We start from the raw sequence: 22,301 nt of genomic DNA, 5'->3' as shown, positions 1-22,301 counted from the left end.
AAAAAAAAAACCAAGCCCAAGCCTATTTCACCCAAAACCAGAGACCCCCTTCTGCTCTCTGTCCTGTCTCTCTCTTGCCTTGCCGCGTCCACTCTCCTCTTTCTCTCTCGCTATCCCATCCCCATCGACCCGCAGCCGCCGCTCTCCGCGAAACTCACAACCTGCACCATCCATCTCCCAAGCTCAACCTCAAGCTCAAGCTCGCATTCTACGCCAGCAAATTCGTCCATTTCTCTCAACTTCTTCACCCAAAAACACATCTAATCCATAACCATGGCTGAGATTCGCCGAAAGCTCGTCATTGTCGGCGATGGTGCTTGTGGTAAAACCTGTTTGTTGATGTGAGTTGGCCTTCTTTCACGACAAGACACGACACCAACGTCTCGTCCCCATCGCCCATCACCGTATTATTCCTGTCCATCACCGCGTCGGCTCTACCCGATGCCTCGGCCAGTTCAAGTCTACACCAGGAAATCAATGCGATAGTTGTTCCTGGCTTCTTGTTTGGTTGAGCGCTTCGCATTGTTAGACGCAATCATCTTTATCATCATCGTGATAGATGCAGACGCCCCTTGCTTCACCTCACCATGTTATGTCGCCATCTTCATCGATCATCGCCATCATTCTCTTTAAACAAGTCATCAACTCGTCGCTAATCAATCAAATAGTGTTTTCTCCAAGGGCACTTTCCCCGAGGTAAGCATTGACTCGACACCGTTGATGTCTTTCAGCCATCGCACCGCCACGCGGCTTAACTAAAGACGCTTATCTCTGGCGAGAATGAACAACAACGAACCTTTTACTAACAATTTCACCTTCAGGTCTACGTCCCCACCGTTTTCGAGAACTACGTCGCCGATGTCGAGGTTGACGGCAAGCACGTCGAGCTCGCCCTATGGGATACTGCTGGCCAGGAGGATTATGACCGTCTTCGACCTCTTTCTTACCCCGACTCCCACGTTATCCTGATCTGCTTCGCTGTTGACTCTCCCGACTCCCTCGACAACGTCCAGGAGAAGGTTCGTCCGACACCAACTACCAAATGGCTTCATGATGGATGCCATCTATAAATACAGCTTTGCTGACACGTGCTCTTTTACAGTGGATCTCTGAGGTTCTGCACTTCTGCCAAGGTCTCCCTATCATCCTCGTCGGCTGCAAGAAGGATTTGCGATACGACCAGAAGATCATCGAGGAGCTCCGAAAGACCAGCCAGAAGCCCGTTTCCCCTGAGGAGGTACGATTTCCGCCCTAGCAAGGCGTCCATTTTAGGTTCACCGGACTTGATTGGTCACTTGCTGCAGCTCATGTCAATACATGCTAACAAACATCAACAGGGTGAGGAGGTCCGCAAGAAGATCGCCGCCTACAAGTACCTTGAGTGCTCAGCCAAGACCAACGAGGGCGTCCGTGAAGTATTCGAGCACGCTACTCGCGCTGCTCTGCTCTCACGAAGCACCCGTGGCAAGTCCCACAAGAAGTGTCTTGTTCTGTAAAGGGCCCATCGAAGCCCTCTGAACGCAGCCCACGCACACGTACCGTGGACCCTGCGTTATAATCCTTGTCGTCACAGTTCAACCTCAACTTGGCCCTCGGTAGCTCGGATGAAACGGGCTCGTGGCAGCCAAGAAGGCCAAATTTGTCGGCATGCATCGGTTTTCTCGGAATCTGGAGTTTGATATCGTCTCGCTCATGTCTGGTCCATCGGCCTACGCGCCGGCCCTTCTCGCTGGATTGATGGTTTTCTGGTCGGCGGAGCCCATGGTTTCTTGGACCTTCTGAATCTCGCAGGGGGGGTTGCTATTACCGACAGATACCTCATCTATTTTATTATCACCACTGGCAGGCGAGCGGGACCTCTGTTTTATGTATGTGCTTGTCACGCGCGGGGAGGTGGGCCAGGTGTCTTTTTTTGTTGGGGTCATTGAGGAGGAGGAGTGACTCTCGTTCCTTGCTCTCCTGCCCAGTCTATCAGTTGCAGGTTGATGGACGAGGAATCACTTGGGAGATGTTACAGGAGGCCAGGAGAGGCTTCGTGGACTGGCTACGGCGAGAGCGTTTGCGTCTGCTTGTGTGTGGATATGGGGTCCGGCTGGGGAAACCAAGTCGGATCGGGCCATAAATCTTTTCGTTTTTTCTCTTGGAGCCTCGAGACCGTTACTTAGACCATGGAGATGGGACATCTATTGCGTAGGGCCTGCCTGTTTAATCTCTTGATTTTTTGTATATTCTGCTTACTTCCTCGATGTGACTTGACTGTATACTAACACTTGGAAAATGTGGCTGCAGTTGTATCAAGCATATCGAGATACATCATACAGGCTGCGAGGTTACACAATTGATCACTAGCTACCAGATGCTTGCCTCCAGGGGTTATCACTCCAACTTGTAGGGTGTAGAGAACAAACAGCCTAAAAGTCAAGTCTAAGCTGACATGGTCTAACTCGTTCATTCCGTCCCTTACTCTCAGGCCAAGCTTCCTGATGTCTGAGGACTGTCTAGCTGCTTATCCAGTCTGTCTTGGTCCTGTACCTGTTGACACTTCTTATCAAAGACAACCCATCCACGTGCCAGTGTGTAGTCATGTGGCACCCATCCCATGCTAGACCCTCTGATCGACGCCAAAGCCTATTTCGGTAGTTGTGATACGAGTGATGTAATCCCGTCAACCAGCCACGGAGCATGGGATTGTAAATACATCAGCTTGAGGTGAGTTGGCCTGGTCGAGACAGTTCACGCCAAGCGACATCATTCACGGACTAGTTGCGATGCTTGGAGCAGATATTTTGAGATATGTTTCAGTCTTGTTTCCTTATAGTAGTAGAACTTAAGGTTGAACAGTAGCGAATGTAATCTCTGCTGCACAATATCAAAGGTCAAACTTCCAGTATCAACCGCCGCCCAAACAAAAAGAGTGACGCTTCAAAGAGCGGCCTCATCATGACATCCGCCCAAACCGCAACCACGCTCCCTTAACACCGGTATCTCACATCTCAACTCGTCTCGTCATATCATCGTGAATCCTCTTCTTTGGAAGTTTAGACGGGGCAGTGCTAGGGCAAGTCAGCATGATGCAGGTGAGGAGAGGGAGGAGTGCTAAAACGTACAGCACCGCAGCTACCGCAAGTCTTGCCAGCGCCGTCGATGGCGGCGTTGCACTTGGGGCAGGTGTTGTCGTGGTAGTTAACAAGAGGCTCCATCTTGACTGTGGTATCGAGAAGTGTTATAGACGTTTGAGGTTGTGGTTGATGTTGATGTTTGAGTAAACTGGATCACTAGAAGAAGAGGAAAGGAAAGAGGGGAAAGGAAGGAAGTCAAATTATATATCTACCCATACTACCTAAGGATATGGATACAGTCAGTATCCATCAAACTCCAAACAAATCATCCTTCCCTCACACGAGATTTACGTAGCTAAGGTTCCTCAAAGCGGGGTTGGGTTGGCGTCAAACGCAAATAGCGGGCTGCTGCTTTGTTTTACCCCCTCATGCGATTCGTCCATGTGTGTGACACCCCCCATCTTGGATATGATGCTTCACCTAGGCTTTGAACGCAGTGCAGCTTAGGTCAGGTCCACCTGCTGTGAGGTACCGCATGGCGCGCTTATTCGCTGCGAACTTGAAGGGTCCTATCCTGGTGAGATGGGTATGGGTGGGGAATGGGAAGGATCTTGTCAGAAACAGCTCATTGTGCAGGCATTACTTGGAGAGTAAAAAGTATAGACAACAAGGCAATGTTAAGAAGGTTCGACCTATGATCATATTCTCTGATCACGAACGAGCAGCCTGTCTTGTGGTGCGGTATCACAGCTTCACTTCAAATCACTATAACCAAGTTCAACATGTGCTTCATGTGTTATCAAGAAACATCAAAGGTCTATATCTCAGACACAGTGTATCACGCCACGCCAACAACTCCTAGCATATAAATCTAAAGTGCGTGTGTACGCACAAGTACCTGGGTTTTCTTTGACATGTTTCACTCAAATGTGTAACCGGATCACCACCCGCCTTTTATACATGACCGATTCTTCCTCACAGTCGCATATGTTTTGCGTCGCCACTTACTATCTTACACGTCTGCTATTCCAAGAAGTGTCTATATCTCTTAATGCTTCGTTAGGCATGCTATAATGGTATGAATAAAGGTAAAAGGGTGAAGCACTGCTTGGCCTATGCACATTGCTGTGGTCCATCTTTACCTGCGAAAGTGTGTTAGTACGAGGCTGTGCTATCCAAAGACCCGGTGGCCTGTGTCTCGAGCAGATCTGGGTAACTTACTGTTGACCATCTTTTGTACCGCCTGGATCACACTGATGACCATGACGACCATGCCAAATGCCACCACTGCACCGGCCATGTACGTCCGCCAGCTCCGTGTCGTCAACTTGATGTAGCACAATGGAGGCAGGATATATGCCATAGCCACTGCACTCGTCGCTCCCACGAGTTCAAACACAGCGCCGAGATCGCATGTCACCAGACTCAGCACAAGAGCTGCCACAACGAGACTCGTGCTGAAAAGGAGGTGACGGTTCATGTTGAAGGGCTCGTCAGGGAAGAAGTATGTCAACATTACCTCGCGACACACGAAGGCCTCGAGCGGAAGCGTGGTGAGCATGTTGAGTCCAAAGCAAAGACGCGCAATGTTGACCATGGTGTTGTCAGCAGGGAAGTTGTTGAGAACGTTACCCAGAGTCTTATCGCCAAACGTGAGGAAACCACCCAAAGCCAAGACGAGACAAAACACCATTGATACACCAGTCGAGTAATGAGTGACACGAGAGAAATTGTCAATAGTGGGTGTTTTCAGAGATCCGTAGATGAGGAGCGAATTGTGATGGCAGACGAAAGCTGTGAAAACCAGTAAGCTATTTTGCAAGCTCAGGGGTGCAAATGTAATGACATACCAAATGAGATGACACCAATGGCCTGAAAGAATCCGCCATTGAAAAGAAGAAGTGACGGACTGAAAGAGCCTCGTTCTGATGCAGGAGTCATGATGCCTTGCACCAGAATGGTACAGACGATAACTACCATGCCAACAAGCGCAAACGTACTCGCCTTTGCCAGCTACACATATACTGTTAGTTCATGTTTATTCAAACAAGAGCGCATGTATGCGATCTGGTTTGTGATTCTCACCTTCGAGATATCCCTATAAAGTGTTAAAGGATAGCCAATACCGAGCACAAACACCGCAATCGCAACTTGTCGATTTGCCAGAAGCCCTATCACAGGCACTTCCGACAAGTTCGGCCACACTGCAACTAGCACATGAGGTATCGTATCGCCAACAATAACGCCATATGCGACCATTCCTCCAAACGCAAATACCCACTGCGCAATACTGATAGCGATCAACCCGGACTGTCCAAAGCAATGCTCGACAGTCCCTTGGAAATGACTCGTCCCACTGAGCTTGCTATTGATAACAATAAGACAGATGGTCCAGTCGACTACTACTGTAAGGCCTACAAGTAGCAGAATGCCGCCGACAAGACCAGCCTGGCGCACGGCGTAGGGCTGGCCGATGATACCCGCGCCGATGATGGAGTTGGCCATATTCATGAAGGCTGACTTGAGTCCTGACTTGGGACGGTTCATCTCGTGCTCTGCTTGTTCGGAAGGATCGCCCATTGAGTTTGCGAGGGCCACGCTTGGTGCTTCGATGTTTGTCAGGAGGGGCGTACGATGCGCTCGCGCCGGACTCGTTGCCTCTTCAATGTCGAAATATGCGTCATCCGAGGACCGTCTCTCGTCGTCTCTGAACCCACCAAAGGACTGTCCATTGCTGACTCCCACGATCTCGGGCGTAAGGTCGAAGCGCACGCGGCCTGGTGTTCGAGGCTGGCCATTCCCATCAGATTCGGTCTTGCCTGAAGCCTTCCTCAAGTCTGCGCTCGTGCTTCCACTACCACTGCCGCTGTGCTCATCGTTGCCAATTCCAAAGTAATCGTCGTCGTAGTCGGGCCCGTGGCTCAAAAGACCGCGGTCTTCGCCATGCGGGTTTGGGGAGCCATTATTCCTGGCGTGCGTCATTGTCGAAGGGGAGCAGCAACGAGATATTGCCTGCACATTTTCTCCCCAGGAGAAGACTTATTATTCGATTCGGTCGTAGGTATACGTGGAAAAAAAGACTATTATATGGTCGAGATACAAAAAATCAAGGGTAAACGATCGACTGTCGAATCAAAAGGATAGAATATCTGGTGTTTGTTGTAAGTTGTAAGAGGTTCTGTCTCCTTGTAATAGGATCTTAGCTTAAGGATGGTTGTCTGTCCTTCCCCCAGATAAGCAAGGATAGAGGGGATTAGCGTCAGAGTACAGCATGATAGGCGCTGGGATTGGTGCAACTGCCCTGGGCCCCTTGTGAAATCTGGTCCTTGGTTCTGAAATCGCCCGCTAGTTGCTTATGCAGGGGCACGGATCATTCCATTCAGCAACACCAGGCTCAGAAGAGATGTGAATAGAGAATCGACATCCATTGAGAATATTTGTTGGTTTTCCTAAATTTGATAGAGCTGCTTCTTTTGAAGTTCTGCTGATCAGGATATAACAGCCACCAGCTTGTTGTGAGCCGCTGTAAACTCAGACTCTTCACAGAGCAAATTTCATAGAAAATAGGGGTCCAATTTACAGTCTCCTTTCCAACGGCCAGGGACCGATCGAAATTCTGGAAACTTTCCATACGAGTCAACTAGCAACAGACCAACCTGCCGGATATGTCTTTGGTTGGTTTACAACAGATTCTTGGCATTTCTTTGAGTCCATCCAACATTTCTATTGAGTCTGATGGTCTATCTATGAGAATATTTCAGATGGCTTTATGTGCCATTTGTTGTGTCCCGACAAGTTCTCCCTCCCTTCAATCGGGTATATCTGTGTTCATCCTCCTTCCCTCACATGCTCAGTGAGCTTTCTTTGTCCATATATGCGGCTTTCCATGCTATATGAAGCTCTCGGTATGTATATGCGCGTCTCTTCGCGCGTCTAAAGATTGTATCCGGGGTATTAAAAAGAATGTAATGCCGCTCATCCAACTCCTTCTAAGCCAGGAGGGCGAAAAATGGTACTAAACAGAAAATGAATGTGAAACGGGCTTGTGATAGTAGCCCTGTGGGTGCCGACGAGTCTTGTGTCTCGCTCGCCTGTGTTGAGTCGGCTGTGGCAGTGCCGGTTGAGACTGATTCCTTGCCGAGACCCATGTCCGGAACTGCGGTCGCCGTTGACTCGGAGTTTGTGGTGATACCTGTCTCTTCGCTGTCGTCAGATGTTTGAGTTGGCTTGTTGGAAGTCTTTGTCTTTGACGAAGAGCTAGTCGTTTCTTCAGAGTCATCAGAGCTGTTGTTGATAGCAGTGGTAGCAAAACCAATTCGACGCTCGTCCGCATCGAAAACAGCGTAGACGTTCTTAAGGAATGTGTCGCCAATCAGCCATGCGTCTTTGACGACCTCAAAACCGTACAGGTTACTGGCACACTTTCCCTCCTTGTTTGGAGGAGAAACCCAGTCCTTATGCGAGATAACGTAGTCAACGCCAGAAAACTTGATGGTCATGTTGCCCGTACTGTCGCAAGGAACATGGTAAGTCATGCCATCCTTACTCTCAGCTCCTGGGATAAGAGCATGGACCTTCTTCGCATTGGCTGGTGAGCCGAACATGAATGAGGTTCCGGTGTCGATGTAACTGCGCATGCCTCCAACACCTGCCTGCTCGCCATTGAATCCCATGTCGTCCATCTCAATAGCCCAGTCGTCCTCTTTACCGATGGATGTGTATGAGATCTTGCCGGTGTACTTGTCGGGGTTGGGTGAGCCAAAGCTAATCTCGCCTTCGTTGGTACCATCATCTGCACGGTTCAGAGCGACAGCGAACATGCTCTTGTCGACGTTCTTAGACTCGTCCAAAGCGTTGAGGAAGCATCCGCTGGATCCCTTGTTTATCGCAAGACCGAGAATACCGTCAAAGGCGAAGTTGAGAAACTGGTCCGATGTCGTGTGCGTCAGGCCAAACTGATAGCTGATGTCCATACCAGCCACGGTGATCGTATCGTTGACCCAGTTACCAGAAACCTTTCCGGAGCCGTATGCGATGTTAAAGGATTTGCCTGTCTCCTCGAGTGTGTCAGAGTCGTCGACGCCGAATGTGTTGTGCATCGAACACGCTTTGCTGGTACAAGAAGTGCCCATAACCCAACTTGAGCCAGCACCAGTGTCGATAAGCATGTACATTGGCTTCTTCTCTGACCCGACTCCAACCTCGATAAAGTACGAGTAATCGGTACCATCCTGGTTGACGCCCTGAGTGTGTTTCTTTGTCGATTCCGTGGCCTCCATGACATTGTACTCGTTCTTGCGCTTAGCCAATACACTGGTAGCTGGGACGGTTCCTCCTGTATACTTTGCGATTAAGCGTGCTGCTTCGTGGGCTGCTCTCTCTGATATCGGTTGGCTGGACTGTAGTAAATGGTTAGTACAACGGTGCCTCAGGGCATTTCGCATAACAAACCTTGGGTGTTCTCTGTTTGATGCCCATACGGACACTATCGCTGTTTCCTGCGCCCTGTGACCTTCGTCCCACGCTCTCTTGTCCTATTGGCACATCAAGACGCCAACTCGGAGTGAACGGATAGAATGCATTGACTGATGAGGCGAAAGCCAATTGTGCTAACAATGATCCTGGACGCATCTTGAAGCTGTATTGGAATCAGAACTATGAAGTCCTTGTTGTCGTGAAATGTATCTGAAGTTGGAAGTGGTTGATATAACCGCGACTTGGCTTGAATCGAGCAAAGATGGAGGCCGATTCGGTGCTAATTGGAACAGCTCGTCACAGCTTGTCTCAAACGCGTCTGGTCAATGAAGACAGAGCTGGAAAGGACAGTAATGGAGACGAGATGAGGCGAGGCCTCTGAAGCCAAAGTTGGCTGGAGTGTATTAAGAATTATGATTTATGAGCCCAGCATTGGAAACAAACCGACACAGTAATGATGTCGAGTTGGAGCACACAAGCGAAGACACACAAAACAAGCCGAACAATGGAAGCGGCTTGGTTACTGAGACCAATTCCCGAGTCTCTCTTTTTGGAACAGGGCGTTTCTTTGAAGGGCTGGGGTTGAGCTCGAGTATCGATATTGGAGGGAGCACGACAAAGAGGAACAAAGAGAGAGGAAACACAAACGACGAGAATGAAACGAAACAGAAAAGGAAGGGACGAAGATCGAAGGAGGGAGAGGGAGAGGGAATGATTATTACGAATTAAGGCAAAGCAATACAGGTACAGTATTAAAGAGAGGCAGCAGATGTGGAGGTGAGGGAGTGAGAGTGACGGGAAGTGGTGGGTATGTGCTGCAGAAGGTATGGGGAGAGTGGAGAGAGGTCGAGTCCAGGGGGGGTTACGGTTACTTGATGCAGCTGTACCTTGACCTCTTCCTCTCGATCAAGAGAAAGGGCCCCCAGTTTAGGCAGGCCAGTGAGTAGACTAGCGAAGTTACGAGTTGTCAAAATAGATAAATCATTTAAGAGTTGCCAATATAGAGTTGCATTTATGTCACCTACAAGGACTCTCAAAACTCTCCATCTTTATCTCATCTCCAAGGCCAGACTCTAGACCCCAGAGCTAGGCTTGAACAAGACTCTAATTGGTTATCTAATATCTTGGCTCGATGATCATCTGGACCTAGTCGATACCTGCCGATCTGGTACTCATTTCACCATCTCTTGGATTTGGTCTTTGACTTGGACTGAATCAGATGTCAAGCACATGCCCAAAACCGACTCTTCGGAGCTTCAGAATAAACAAAGGAACGCCCTCCGTGTTGGAGGCAATAGACGTGCAGTAGAACGATGCATCTCTGCTCATCACTGGACGCCTATCTTTGTTAGGGTCAGGGGTCATCGGCTTCTGAATGGGCCATCAGTCTTAGCCGCTTTGATGGGACCTCCAACTGTGGAGATTACAAGCTCCCATGTCAAGGTCAAGGCAAGTCAAAGCCAGGTCAAGTCAAGGATATTGGCCTAAGATAATGCTTGTCTCTTCTGCCGTGTACTTCTTTCTACTTTGAGCAGTACACACATGATAGCGACGTTGCTTTCAACCGATGCAAGATGCTGCTTTCAGTTCATCACTTCTCTAACGTTTACCCCTGAAACGATAAGATGGACGAATGCGTTTAGGTTAAGGTAGGCCCCGAGATCTGCATGGTGGCACACGAAAAGTGCTGCAAAGCAACGTGGAGCAAGCGTTAAAAACAAGCTTCAGCGGTTGATTCAGGCGTCTTCAACTGTGGATGGTGCAAACGATACACGCGTTCAGTGGGAACTATCACTAGCTGCATATTGTGGCTTACTATCGAATCCCTTGCTTGAAACATTTGGCTTTCAGTATTGATCTTCAATAGTGACGAAGAGGGACAGTCACATCATCTGAACTTGTTTCAAGCCTTGCAAGAGCACGACCATTATGCTAACATCAAGCTTAATTATAAACTTTGAACAACTGGTAGAGCCATTGCAGCAACAAGCAAACATCGTTCCATTTCGATTATCACATTAATACTATCACATGAAGCCCTGGCGTCAAACATGCAGTCAGACTGCCATTACCATCGGACATCCCCTAGGCTTGCATCTCAGTCTCAATGTCATTGGCTCCAAGGGTTCTGTTCCTTCAACTGACTCGATAAAACTCTAGTGTTTCTTACGCGTCAAAACATCCCGCAGCGCCACTTTATCGTCTGAAACCCCTGACTACTGCCGTGAGCCTCATAACTGTCAGCTCACTCCAGTTTTTATTCTAGAGCTCTTTTGGTACGAGGCTTTTGACACTCTGGCTTGAGAATTGAATCACTGCACTGTGTTCTTTTGTACTCACCAGTCCCTTGATTCGAGGGTTCGTATTCAGGCACGTAGAGATTGACTAGTGGCTCTTTAACATTGATGTAGGAATACTTTCACTTCTTGTACCGTCTATACATCCAAGCTCAGAATATTGCTTCTTCAGTCTCAGGTTCCTTCCTTCTGTGAATATTCGTTATGCAAAATCATATCGTGTTCCCAATAATATACAATCTAAGGTCCAATTCACGTTTTATATATAGGTCTTGTCAAAGCGTACGCATAAACAGGATACAACCAGGCTTATCCCTGATCCTGGAAGCATATCTTCCGCAACATTGCAATATTTAGGACTCTTCGTCTTTAACGAATTCGAACCGATGACCTATGTTCCATAGAGGAACTCGCTGTCCAAATAACCGAGCTCGCTAGAGCATCTCATTCTGCTCGGTCTGAACTCCACGCATCTAGATTGCTGCCGGTCATAATCTCAGATAGATTGCTTGTCCGACACAATGGATCGTACCTCACCGCATGCGGCTCAAATGACTTCATACCCAGTCCTGGCAGCTCCATTATCTGGCAGCTATGGGTTTCCTGGCCCGCTGATGAAACAACTGCGGCGAGCAGTCAATGCCTAATCTTAACCCCGGCAAGATACAGCACTATCAGGCCGGGTCACGTCGATCAGAAGTAGAGCTCAATTTCCGTGTATATTACTTCTGTTATCAATGGGTATCTTAGGCTGTGATAGGTCACTGAACGTAGCGATGTTCAATTAGAAACTAATTGTTCAGGTAGCGGCAGATCGTCATTTAGACATATAACTAGAAGTTGTCGCTGAAGTGAAAATAGTCTGAGCATTCCATCTATCGCCAGGCGATATCGTCTGTTGTTTCCAATGCCTATTCCCATGTTTCGCAGTCCATATACCCGAGAGATGGCCGTGAGGCAACCAACGGGTTAGAGTCTTGTTCTTGGGAGGACAAGACCACAACCTCACTTCGCTGTAATCCCACTTGTAACCTCTAACCACTGTGTCGCTCTTTCAAGTGTGCGCTTTCCAGACTCATCCTCAGCAGCGTTATCCAATAATCCTCTTCGAACATTCTCAAACTCCTCCATGTCAGCAGTACCAGCTACCCATGCCGCGATATATCGAAGGAAATACCACACAGACTCGTTGCGCCATTTGAAAGAGCATGCAAGCTTCAATGTTTCACGAAACACAGCCGATGTCTCAGCAGGGCGCTTATCGAGCAAGAATATCAGGAACTGCCAACCTGATATGTCATTGTGATGTGCGAAGCACCACTTTTGCGTTGACGCGATCATTCGGGACAGAGCTTCCTCTGTCTTTGACGATGGTAAGACGCACGCGTTGATCATGTATCTTGCGTGACACCAAGCGTAATAGTTTCGGGGATGTCGTTCGCCCGACACCATGATGATATTCGAGATGTCATCTTCCACTGGGGCTTCGATATCGTGAAGACGATACTGTTCCATCAGCCATCGACGGTGATTCCATAATGTTGGTGATTTGGTATGTCGATGAAGCCGACTAGTTAGTAAACTATCGAGCAAGTGTTTCTCAGAACGTAGGATGTCCTCGACATCCTTGTCCTCCAACTTGGTCATGATAAGCCTCTTTCTTGTATTGGCAGCGGTCAAATGTTCAGGATCCATCAACAGCATGACTGCTGTTGACCTCAAGATGTCATCTCTTGAGGCATTTCCATTGTCTGCAAGGAATTGCTTGTGAAGTTTCTGTGCCACAATAAATGCTTGAACTATGCGTAGCTTGGGTATAGCAACCGCGTTTTCGTCTCGCAATACTGTCGAGCTAGGATCCAGGATATGACTTTTGCCCAGTAACTCTATTTCCAGAAGTTGATCTGAAGACTCAATGAGAATATCAGAAATATCGAGGAAGACCCTCTGATGGTCACCATGCTTGAGAGCTTCCTTCACACTCTTGTCAAGTGCTCGTGACATTGGATCATTTGGGTACCTAAGTAAGGAAGCAACGAATATGAAGATGATTTGTATAGGGTAAGCGCGATGCAGCGGACGTGGTGTGGAGGGGTTTGGATGGAGCTCCATGCATGTGTCGGGGCTATGACATGGCTTGACCACGTTTGACAGAACCACCAAAACTAACATCACCATCAACTCAACCTTGATCTCGACCCTCACGAGCACAAGCCGGCGCCGCAACAAACACCCATAGAGTGTGTAAAGCCGTTCCGACTTTTGAACTGCGCAGTTTTCGATCCGCAACCATGGCTTCCCTTATGCTCAGCATCTTCGTTGTCGAAGTTATCGTCAACCTCGTCAACACCATTGGAGCCACCGCAATTAACAACTTGGTGCGTCACTTGCGGCCTAAGCTATGCTCTCAGGCCACGCTTGCTAATTGAAGAAGCTCTGGAATTTGGTCAACTTCCTCCCTATCCCAACCGCAAAGGCTGCCGGCGAGCAGCGAAAGCTCCAAGCCGATTACCTCAAGGTCCGACGAGACCTAAATGCCACGAGTTCCCAAGATGAATTCGCCAGGTGGGCAAAGCTTCGTCGCCAGCACGACAAGCTCCTCGATCAGCTGGAGAAGACTAGTACGTTCCGCTTGTCGTACCATCGCAAGGAGAAGGAGTTAGCTAACACATATCTACAGAGAAAACCACCGAAGCGTCACGATCCAACTTCGACAAGGTCCTCACTGTTGTCCGCATCGTCGTTACCCGCGCGCCGCAATACTTCCTGCCCTTCTGGTTCGCTACTCAGCCTATGTTCTGGCTGCCTTACGGCTGGTTCCCTTACTGGGCGGAATGGATCCTGTCTTTCCCTCGTGCCCCTATTGGAAGTGTCAGCATTGCCTCGTGGCAGCTTGCTTGCACAGGAGTCATTGCTCTTCTCAGCGACTTGATTGTTGGTACTGCTGGACTACTTCTCAACGCAAAGCAGGCCAAGGAGGCACCTGTGGCCGCTGAGAAGGTCGCCGCGGAAGAGAAGAAGAAGTCATAAGACAAACAGCGCTTCTAGACAGATAGATAGCTTATTCGCACATAATAAAGGCATGCATGCAAAGCATTGATTTTACACAAAAAAACTTGACTACGATTGGGGATGTATCTCTTCGAAATTTGACGCAAAGTTCTTCATTGCCGAAGCTGAGACTTTGTAACACGACAGAGAATAACCCTTGGCAGGGTATTTGGGGCTTGATCTAGGCTGCTTTTTGACTCTGGCGACCATGAAGAGATCGCGAAAGCTTCGAAAGCGCCAAACAGTACACGCGAGGTGTTTCTGAATTGGTATCACGGGAGAGAATGAAGGGAACGCTGTGAATAACGGCGCGAGGGCCATAGTATTGCGCTACTGAGCTATAGTTGGGATCGTGAATATTTCGTAAAGATTGAGGAAAGAATGATTGTGTTGTTGTGATTGTGAGTTGAAGAAAGAAAGAAGAATCAACGAGAGGAAGAAAAATTGTCGGTTTTACGTTGGAAAAAGAGGACGGCCCCACCAAAGTCCCAAGTCCCTCCACATTGGCCGAGGACACTCATTCTTCGTTGACGAAAGTCTTGGCGCCACCTTTGCCTTATCGATATTGGTTCCTGGACTGACGTCGTGTCATTGTCATTCAGCCTCGTCTCTCGACTTGTTACGACCGTGTTCAACCTGGACCTCACTCAATTTCACTATATTACCATCAAAGACCATTTGGCCATATTGAATCGATACTGGCCATCATGGCAATTCCTTGGGACTCGTAAGTTGATTTAATCCTTGTGTACATCCATGTTCACATACTCTATTCTCCCCGGCGGCCACTTATACTCCAACTCTCTGTACAACTGCTAACCTTATAACCCAGTCTTCGTTCCCTCGTTATCTTCTTCGGACCCATAATCATACCGAAGGCTATATCATACTACCGATCAGTTAAGAATAACCCTCACGGTCGCAATGCACCAATAGTACCCGTCCCGCCTCGCGTTGGCGTTGCGCTCGCGCTTCTGGCTTTCTTCGTAGTCGGCTACCTCGTCCAGACGCTCCCACCCTTCGCACCCGAGAACCTCTTCCTTGCGACGCAAAGCCGTATCCAGATCCCTGTCGATGTTCTCTTCAACCGAGTCGCTGTTGGGAGACCCGATAATATTCTCACAAAGCAGGACGAGGCTCTAAGGGGCCGGTTTGTCAACTTGGAGAGTCGATTGCTCTACTTGCAGTTTGGTCCCGATGTGTTGGCCAACTGCCCGTTCTGTACCTCGGAGGAACCAAAGACATTCTTCAACTATGCTCTCCCACAACTCTTGTGGCCTCATATCGCCAACCTTTTTGTCGTCGCATTCGTCACAAGCCCTACTTTCACAGGTCGAGCTGGCGCTCAGTGGCGACCAAAGGCCACGATGGCTGCTGCTGTTATCGCAGCTCTCGATGTTTACTTTGTCAACTCTTACAACTACCAGGCCAATGCGCGCGCTCTTCGTCTGTCGGAAGTCGACTTCTTCTACTGGACTGCCCGAATTGCACGCCTGGTAACTCTTGCTGGCTTTGACGCTGTCCTTGGCTGGCTTCTATATCTGTCTGCCACGAACCGGGCATTTGTTGAGCCACCGTCGCCTGTTGAGCGCATTGAAGCAACTGGTCGTGCCTTGATGGTCGTCAAGAGTAAGCTCAGCGCATTGGGCATTGTCAAGAACACAGCCCTACGCGACGAAGATCTTCGATCGCGCAGCCATGCTTATTGGAGCCACGAAGTCCGCCTCATGGGCGAGGTCATGGAGGAGCGTGAGGTTGTAGAGGGAGTCAATGATGCGCTGAGTAATCGTATTGACGTTGGCAGCATTACAAGGGACGCCGAAGGCTATGCACAGAATGTACTGCAGAACTTGCATGCAGAAACAGCACATGATGGTTAAAATCCTCTCCATCCTGCTGCGTATTCCCAACCCTTCTTTCAAAAGAGCTATTCATACAAAAAGGTCTATGACCGTCAAATTTATCTTCCATTACCTTGAAAAACGTATCTCGTTCTCTCTCTTGTAACAATGTCCAGTGAAATAATCTCCCCACTAACCCCCTGAAACATGCACCGTGTTCATTCCTCACATGTCAGTTTAGTTTAATTGCCACATCAAAACTCCATATTCAACATTAACTCTTCGACTCTGGCTTTGTGGACTCTGGCCTCACTGGCCCTGTGGCTGCACTGCTTGTGCTGCCCTTACGACTTGGCGTCTCTAGAGCACCCTCTTGTGCGCTGCGCTCCAAGAAGTTTGCCCAGAGTTCTGATAACGACTCCTTATCCTTTGCAGACGATGTGTCCGCAAATAGATCGGCATTGAGGGAAGGCGAGCTTGGTGTGCGGTTGAAAGGTGAAATCGGTAGGCGTAAATTGTTTGATGTGCCTGGTCGGGCAAGACCAGCTTGCTCTCGCTGCTCGTCGGTCCAATTTAAGTAGCCAGCCATGACTTGGAGGACCTGGAAACGCTTGGCGTCACCGCGGTCGAGGGTGAGGAAGTGGAGGAGATGGTTAGTGACAATTTGCCTTTTCATGGTTAGTGAGATTTTAACAACGGATATGGAGAAACAAACCTGTCTACGTTGTCCTCTGGCTTGGTCTTCTTTAGGTATCGTAGTGCTTTGGTCAAGTGGTCATTCAGCACGATGGCTTCATGTCTCAACTTGCCAATTAGGAGATTCTTCTCCTTGACTTCCTTCTCGTAAGGTGCTGTTCGCTCAAGCTCTTGCGTCAGAGTCTGCTTGGCAGTCTCGGCTTCAGTAGCGCGAGCGTCAGCTTCCTGGACTTGCTTCTTGAGGCCTTGGATCTGTGCCTCTGTGGTCTCGACCATATCACGAAGCTCCTTTTTGCGGGCATCTTGGATCTCGCGGAGAGCGTTCTGCAGGTTTTCGATGAGGGTCGCCTGGCTATCTCTATCCGCAGTAGCACTCTCGTAGTTTTGTCGTAGCATGGTGACCTGTTCCTCCAATTCCGAGACTTTGTCGACCAAGCTCTCCTTGATGGAGCGCTCCTCCATGGCGATAACTTCCCACTCACCCATGGCGTTGGCGGTCGTCTCCATCTCTGACTTTAGGTGTTGAACATGTCGAAGTAATTCTTCCTTCTCCTTGCTCCAGTTCTGTGCCGATAGGTTGTTTCGACTTCGGAGGGTGTTGAGTTCCCGGGTCGCATCCTGCAGTTCTTCCTTTAATTTGGCAACATCACCACCGGATGATGCTGCACTATTCCTGAGCTCTTCGTTTTCTGCCTCGAGCTCTTCTATACGCTCTTTGCTTTCCTCGAGATCCGCCTTGTCGCGCTTAAATCTATCGCTCAGTGTTTGCTTGATCTTCTCGACACGGCCAAGAAGAGTCTGGTATTCCTCCTCGGCGTTCTCTTTGGCGGCATTGCTCTCTTCCAGGTCGCTCTTGAGCTGTGTGACTTCATTGCTATGCGTCTCTTGTATGGTTTCGAGCTGCTTCCGTAGCTGTTCGACCTCGGCCCGCAAGGCCTCTCGTTCTTGACTCATGGCCTCTAGCTTGGCAGAGGTATCTGAATTGTTGGTGTTTTCTTTTTCGCCATCAACTGGAGGGGGTGTGAGCCCGTTGCTCTTGTCCTGGGGCTCTACGGCATGCCCGTTGCTTTGAACTGTGGTGCTTTCGTTTACGTCTTCGGCTTCTGCATCAACTGGCGTCTCCTAAAATGGCGATACATGTCAGCGCGCGCGCAATTGCATGATTTGGGAAGCGTCATGGCTACGTACGGGCTGAGTGGGTGTCTCGGGTTCGTCTTCGAGGGCGTCTTTATCTGAACCCTGTTGAGGCTCAGAAGTACCAGTTTGCTCCTCGGAAGCCTTGTTCTTGTTGGCGTTCTTCTTCTTATTGTTCTTCTTCTTTTTGGACGACCCTGCACGAGCGGGAAGCGAGGCCCCATGGTTAGGACACGTTCTCGACTCTCCATTTCCACCTCAATTGCAGGGGTAGGGATTGCACGCACCTGAATTCGTCGCCTGGGCCGGGTTCGTTGTAACAGCGGAAGACATGGTGAGCTTCGAATGCGCCAGTCACGAGCATTCAGAAGTTCAATGTCGTGCAGATATAGTATTCTTAGCGCCGGGGTTGCTTTTACGCGATAATGGATGCAGGATCTAGAGTAGGCCAGGTCGGGTACGTGTCAGTATGTACATTACAGTACAGAGTGGCCTCCCTGGTGTTGGTGTTAGGTCAACGGGACGGGGAGGGATACCTCTAGAATTCCAGGGCACCACGTCAGCTGAGGCATTGGTGGGATTTAGTGGATGTCAGTACCTGGAGCTCCCTGGAGCTGGCGACGTTTCAACGGGTGCGGCGTCATCCCAACAAGTCGGGTCCGAAACTACCGGCCGACTACTACTGTAACATTTTGTCAGTTACAACATCGACCTGCTCTTTTGGACATTTGAGGCCTTCTTTTACTGCTTAGAAGGTCAGAAAGACTGGTCGAATGATATCCTGTTGGTATTGTGAACCCGTATTCGCTGATACATAGATGGTGCCAAGATGCAATTTCCTCTAATTCTCCATGAGTCTCACTCCAAAGGGCCGTTAAATTTCCTCTGGCTTCTCGGGCTACACCTATATGCCTAAGGTAGGTACTTATTTCGTCTGGCCTGGCTCAAAAGAACTTGCCTCTCAAACTGCCATTGTGATATCTCTTTCGTGTGCCATACATCCCACATGGCTACCGCTTAGACCAAAAGCCGGTAACGTGGGCTTGTATTGGAAAACTCTTTGAGGCTACTAGGAGAAAGCATCTCAATATTGAAAAATTGAAGTCCAACTAGCACCGCATGATGTTGGTTGATTTGGCCAAGTTATGTAAGTTTCAAACAACATGAATAACTCAACGTGGCGCATAGCCAGTCCTCTACGGTGAAGTGACTTAGGCCCGTTACAGGTTTTAATCATTCTCATTGAAGATGTTTTAAGACACAACAGAATAGTCAATTTCCATTGACCAACAACAGATAAACCCAGGTTGATAGCGAGAATAAAGTCGGTTTGCTCAAGCTGTAGGTTAACTTGAGTAAATTTGGCTTAGTCATGTTGGAAGTGGATCCTTGCGATGTTCTTTTTTTCTTTATCACGTCCGCGCTTTGAGATTCTTTTTTTCTTCTTCACATATTTTTCATCTTCGCCATCACACTTTTGAAATTACCATTGTTCACCGTGGCATTTTCACAATCAAGCGCGAAGTAGACCATATATCGCCTTTCATAATCCCGTTGCTTGCTCTTTTATTTTCTATGAGTGCTATGGGTTCGCTTATGTGCGTACATATCTTTGTGAAACTTTGCTCGTTTTGTAGATAGAATTGCCAATGCATGCCTGCAACATAGCGCGTGACACTGAATGATGGATGTCCAATTTGCATTCATTTCATTATGGATCTCTTTTGAACTATATCTATGCCGCTTTAAACGCCGAAAACCCATTGAATTGAACAATTCTGTACCCGATCAAGCCTTTGTCTTGCGGCCCTTGCCTCCTTTTGTCGCCTTGCCCTTGGCAGCCTTACCCTTGGGCTTGGTCACAACCTCGGTCTTCTCGACGACCTCCTCGACAACCTCAGCGGGCTCCTCGACCTTGGTCTCCTCAACCTTGGCCTCCTCTTCCTTCTCGGCAGGTGCAGACTCGATGGCCTTGGTCTCAGTCTCACCGTTCTCGATAGCAGCAACAGGGGCAGGGACATCCTTCATCTCAGGAGCGTCGAAGTCGTAACCAATCTCCTTGAGCTTAGCAGCTCTCTTAGCGCGCTTGGAGTTCTCCTTTTCCACCTTGTTCGCCCATGCAGACTCGGTCAAAGGCTTCTTGAGCTGGTTACCAGCCATCTTGTTCCAGGGGACCGCCTTGAACCGTCGGTTGGCGTTCTTGAACATATCCTCGTGAACCTGATCCTTAGGAATAACTCGGCACTTGAGAATGTGACCGAACAGAAGGTAGTTGTCCATAGTCTTAGCAACGATCTCGGCAGTGGAGGCCTCGGCAAACTTGACGAAGGCGTAGTGCTTGCTGGCACCGGTCTTCTTGTTTCGCGAAAGTCGCAGCGCAACAATGGGACCGAATTGCTCGAAGTACTGTCTCATCTGCTGCTCGTAGAAACCGTGGGGAACGCGACCGATGTAGATAACGCCAGTGTCCTCGTTGGAGGCCTTAGCAGCCTTCTCAACAGCCTTGGAGACCTTGGGAATCTTGCCAACATCCTGTCCATCCTTGTAGCTGGCGTCGCCCTCGGTGATGTCCTCGTCGCCGGAATCGAGCTCGTCCACGATCGCCTGGACCTCCTTGCCCTCCTCAGCCTCTGACTCGGACTCATCGGGGATATCAAGTGTGGTGGACTCCTCCTCGACAACCTTGACTTCCTCGACGGGCTTGCTCTTCTTGGACTTTTGCGCCGGCTTCTCGGCGGCCTTTGTTGTGACGGCGGTCTTCTTGATAGACTTCTGCTTCTTCAGCGACACAGGCGACGCATCCTCGGGGGCTAGAAAAGCTGTATCAGCGACATGAATGAAACTGTCTTGTTGGTGTTGTATGCTTACCCTTTCGCTTAGGCTTGGCAGCTTTGGCAGCGCCATTGGGCTTCTGGATGTCAGAAGCAGCTATAAAGGATTAGCGCATGAAGTTTGCCTGGGTTTGAAAGTACTTACACTTTCTCTTTCTCAATTCTGGTGCCATTATGTCTGTTATGGTTGTCTTGATGCTAGATACGCAAAAGCTGGACTCCCGCAGAAAAAGATGCGTGGGCCATAAAAAAATTGGGATTCTGCCATATCTAATTTGGGCGGTGAAGGACTTTGTCCATTATCAGTTTATCGTAGTGGGGGTTGGGGTCCCTTCAGTGGCTTGTCCCACTAAAAAGTGCCTGGAGCTGCTGAAGCTTACATGGAACCAACGACTGGCGATAGTTTATGGTAAGAGCAGCCCCAGGCAACGTTGGACACTTCACTTTACATTCTGAACACCTACTTTGAGCTGTGGGTGAAACGCCTTGTATCCAAATACTTCAACTTCACAACTAAGCAAGGAGTTACTCATCTTAGTTGACAATCACTTATCTCATCTCAACCATACTCCAAGCACACCGAATAGTCAGGGGGTTACCACTTTAATCCTTTGAGCTTTACAGATATCAACATCTGAGCCCAAGATGTCAAAAAAGCAAGAGAACCTCACTCATGAGGAGATGTGGGATGACTCCGCCCTCATAGATTCTTGGAATGAGGCTTTGCAAGAGTACAAAGTGAGTATGCCCATAGATTTACCACGAACATTCACTGACAGACCTTTCACAGAAATATCACAGCATACACGCCAAAGGTGGAAGTTTACGAGATCTGGAGTCTCAAAACCAGTAAGCAGAATACTTGTGATAAAATCTTGAAGACAGCCTGCTCACGTATGAACTAGGGTTGAAGCAGAGCCAGAACCTGAACAGCCTCAAACAACAGAAACACAAGAGAACGTTTTGATCTCAGAAAGAACCGAGGAAAATAAGGTACGCATCCTTGCCAACGGCCTAATCTATCCGAGCCTCATCCGGTCTTTGGATCTCATCACTTCCGTACGGCTAACCATCTTTGCAGATCCCTTCATCACGGAACGAGTCTAAGGGACCGGCTCCGTCTCAGTCTCAAGGTGTCCCTGCTTTTCCGATACAGACCGTTCTAGGTTCTGGTAAGCCAAGCTTTTTGAACCGCCATCTGCTACACTGTTTGACTAACCAATCGCGATAGTTCAAGACGAAAGCCTCAAAAAACTTCTCATGTCCTGGTATTATGCAGGCTACTACACAGGCTTGTACGAAGGCCAGCAACAAGCTCAACAAAACCATGCTTCGTAAGCGAAGAAACAATGATGTACTCGAATACCACCCTTGAAACACGGAAGAGCGGTAGCCATCTCTCAACGTGGCTGTGAAAGCCATGAGCTGGACATGGGTTCTCGGTCGGACAGCTGCCGTTGATGCGACGACGCAAGATTGATTGTCGTTTACTCGGGAGTATGTGCATGAATGAGCTTAGATGAAGGACTTTAAATGGAACATCGTGGAGAAACCTCCATAAACAAGTCACTGGATGCGATGTTAAAGGCATCTGTAAGTATATATCATGTCACGGTATAGCTACCATGAGTGAATATTTGAGATTATAGGACGACACTAAGCACAGCGCAGGTCTCTATACATCAATAATACGAGTCTGATGCTGTACCACAGCATGCTTGAGAGCTTAAACAGCTTGATATTGAAAGGGAAATATTAAAAATATTTTCTGCCTTCCTCGTGACAGAGCATGTGCATCTTGAAGCATAGACCACCGCCAGAGGACAATAATACACATCTATTAACCACTTCATATCCACTCGACTATGCCCAGAACAAGACACGCGGCCGATGATGGCAGGCCAAGCTTCAAGAAAC

General features: G+C 48.8%; 10 protein-coding genes across 10 annotated transcripts; 4 read left to right on the top strand and 6 right to left on the bottom strand.

Annotated features, from left to right (window-relative positions):
- Positions 1-273: 273 nt before the first annotated feature.
- On the top strand, positions 274-1,496 carry FIESC28_00539 (uncharacterized protein; the record flags this gene model as incomplete). The annotated part of the gene is made up of 5 exons (XM_031154690.1): positions 274-341; positions 669-696; positions 822-1,019; positions 1,103-1,237; positions 1,338-1,496. 5 exons carry the CDS (start codon positions 274-276, stop codon positions 1,494-1,496), a joined length of 588 nt encoding a protein of 195 aa, XP_031021270.1.
- A 1,542-nt stretch (positions 1,497-3,038) lies between these two features.
- On the bottom strand, positions 3,039-3,200 carry FIESC28_00538 (uncharacterized protein; the record flags this gene model as incomplete). The annotated part of the gene is made up of 2 exons (XM_031154689.1): positions 3,039-3,053; positions 3,108-3,200. The coding sequence occupies 2 exons, from the start codon at positions 3,198-3,200 to the stop codon at positions 3,039-3,041; spliced, it is 108 nt and encodes a 35-aa protein (XP_031021269.1).
- A 972-nt stretch (positions 3,201-4,172) lies between these two features.
- FIESC28_00537 (uncharacterized protein) lies at positions 4,173-6,041 on the bottom strand (the record flags this gene model as incomplete). Its single annotated transcript, XM_031154688.1, has 4 exons — positions 4,173-4,201; positions 4,281-4,853; positions 4,910-5,072; positions 5,145-6,041. 4 exons carry the CDS (start codon positions 6,039-6,041, stop codon positions 4,173-4,175), a joined length of 1,662 nt encoding a protein of 553 aa, XP_031021268.1.
- Positions 6,042-7,048: 1,007 nt separating this feature from the next.
- On the bottom strand, positions 7,049-8,690 carry FIESC28_00536 (uncharacterized protein; the record flags this gene model as incomplete). Its single annotated transcript, XM_031154687.1, has 2 exons — positions 7,049-8,458; positions 8,511-8,690. The coding sequence occupies 2 exons, from the start codon at positions 8,688-8,690 to the stop codon at positions 7,049-7,051; spliced, it is 1,590 nt and encodes a 529-aa protein (XP_031021267.1).
- A 3,146-nt stretch (positions 8,691-11,836) lies between these two features.
- Positions 11,837-12,835, bottom strand: FIESC28_00535 (uncharacterized protein; the record flags this gene model as incomplete). Its single annotated transcript, XM_031154686.1, has 1 exon — positions 11,837-12,835. One exon carries the CDS (start codon positions 12,833-12,835, stop codon positions 11,837-11,839), a length of 999 nt encoding a protein of 332 aa, XP_031021266.1.
- Positions 12,836-13,122: 287 nt separating this feature from the next.
- FIESC28_00534 (uncharacterized protein) lies at positions 13,123-13,861 on the top strand (the record flags this gene model as incomplete). The annotated part of the gene is made up of 3 exons (XM_031154685.1): positions 13,123-13,209; positions 13,263-13,452; positions 13,512-13,861. 3 exons carry the CDS (start codon positions 13,123-13,125, stop codon positions 13,859-13,861), a joined length of 627 nt encoding a protein of 208 aa, XP_031021265.1.
- A 728-nt stretch (positions 13,862-14,589) lies between these two features.
- Positions 14,590-15,762, top strand: FIESC28_00533 (uncharacterized protein; the record flags this gene model as incomplete). The annotated part of the gene is made up of 2 exons (XM_031154684.1): positions 14,590-14,609; positions 14,715-15,762. 2 exons carry the CDS (start codon positions 14,590-14,592, stop codon positions 15,760-15,762), a joined length of 1,068 nt encoding a protein of 355 aa, XP_031021264.1.
- A 235-nt stretch (positions 15,763-15,997) lies between these two features.
- FIESC28_00532 (uncharacterized protein) lies at positions 15,998-17,886 on the bottom strand (the record flags this gene model as incomplete). Its single annotated transcript, XM_031154683.1, has 4 exons — positions 15,998-16,391; positions 16,439-17,541; positions 17,608-17,750; positions 17,841-17,886. The coding sequence occupies 4 exons, from the start codon at positions 17,884-17,886 to the stop codon at positions 15,998-16,000; spliced, it is 1,686 nt and encodes a 561-aa protein (XP_031021263.1).
- A 1,455-nt stretch (positions 17,887-19,341) lies between these two features.
- Positions 19,342-20,557, bottom strand: FIESC28_00531 (uncharacterized protein; the record flags this gene model as incomplete). Its single annotated transcript, XM_031154682.1, has 3 exons — positions 19,342-20,363; positions 20,422-20,481; positions 20,530-20,557. The coding sequence occupies 3 exons, from the start codon at positions 20,555-20,557 to the stop codon at positions 19,342-19,344; spliced, it is 1,110 nt and encodes a 369-aa protein (XP_031021262.1).
- Positions 20,558-21,029: 472 nt separating this feature from the next.
- Positions 21,030-21,722, top strand: FIESC28_00530 (uncharacterized protein; the record flags this gene model as incomplete). The annotated part of the gene is made up of 5 exons (XM_031154681.1): positions 21,030-21,122; positions 21,175-21,233; positions 21,290-21,377; positions 21,466-21,556; positions 21,616-21,722. The coding sequence occupies 5 exons, from the start codon at positions 21,030-21,032 to the stop codon at positions 21,720-21,722; spliced, it is 438 nt and encodes a 145-aa protein (XP_031021261.1).
- Between the last annotated feature and the right edge of the window lie 579 nt (positions 21,723-22,301).

The sequence above is a fragment of the Fusarium coffeatum genome, assembly GCF_003316985.1.
Source record: "Fusarium coffeatum strain FIESC_28 chromosome Unknown BRIP53273_contig_12, whole genome shotgun sequence".
Taxonomy (NCBI): Eukaryota; Fungi; Ascomycota; class Sordariomycetes; order Hypocreales; family Nectriaceae; genus Fusarium; species Fusarium coffeatum.
The sequence above is the reverse complement of the archived record's forward strand: the minus strand, read 5'-3'. Positions and strand labels throughout refer to the sequence as shown.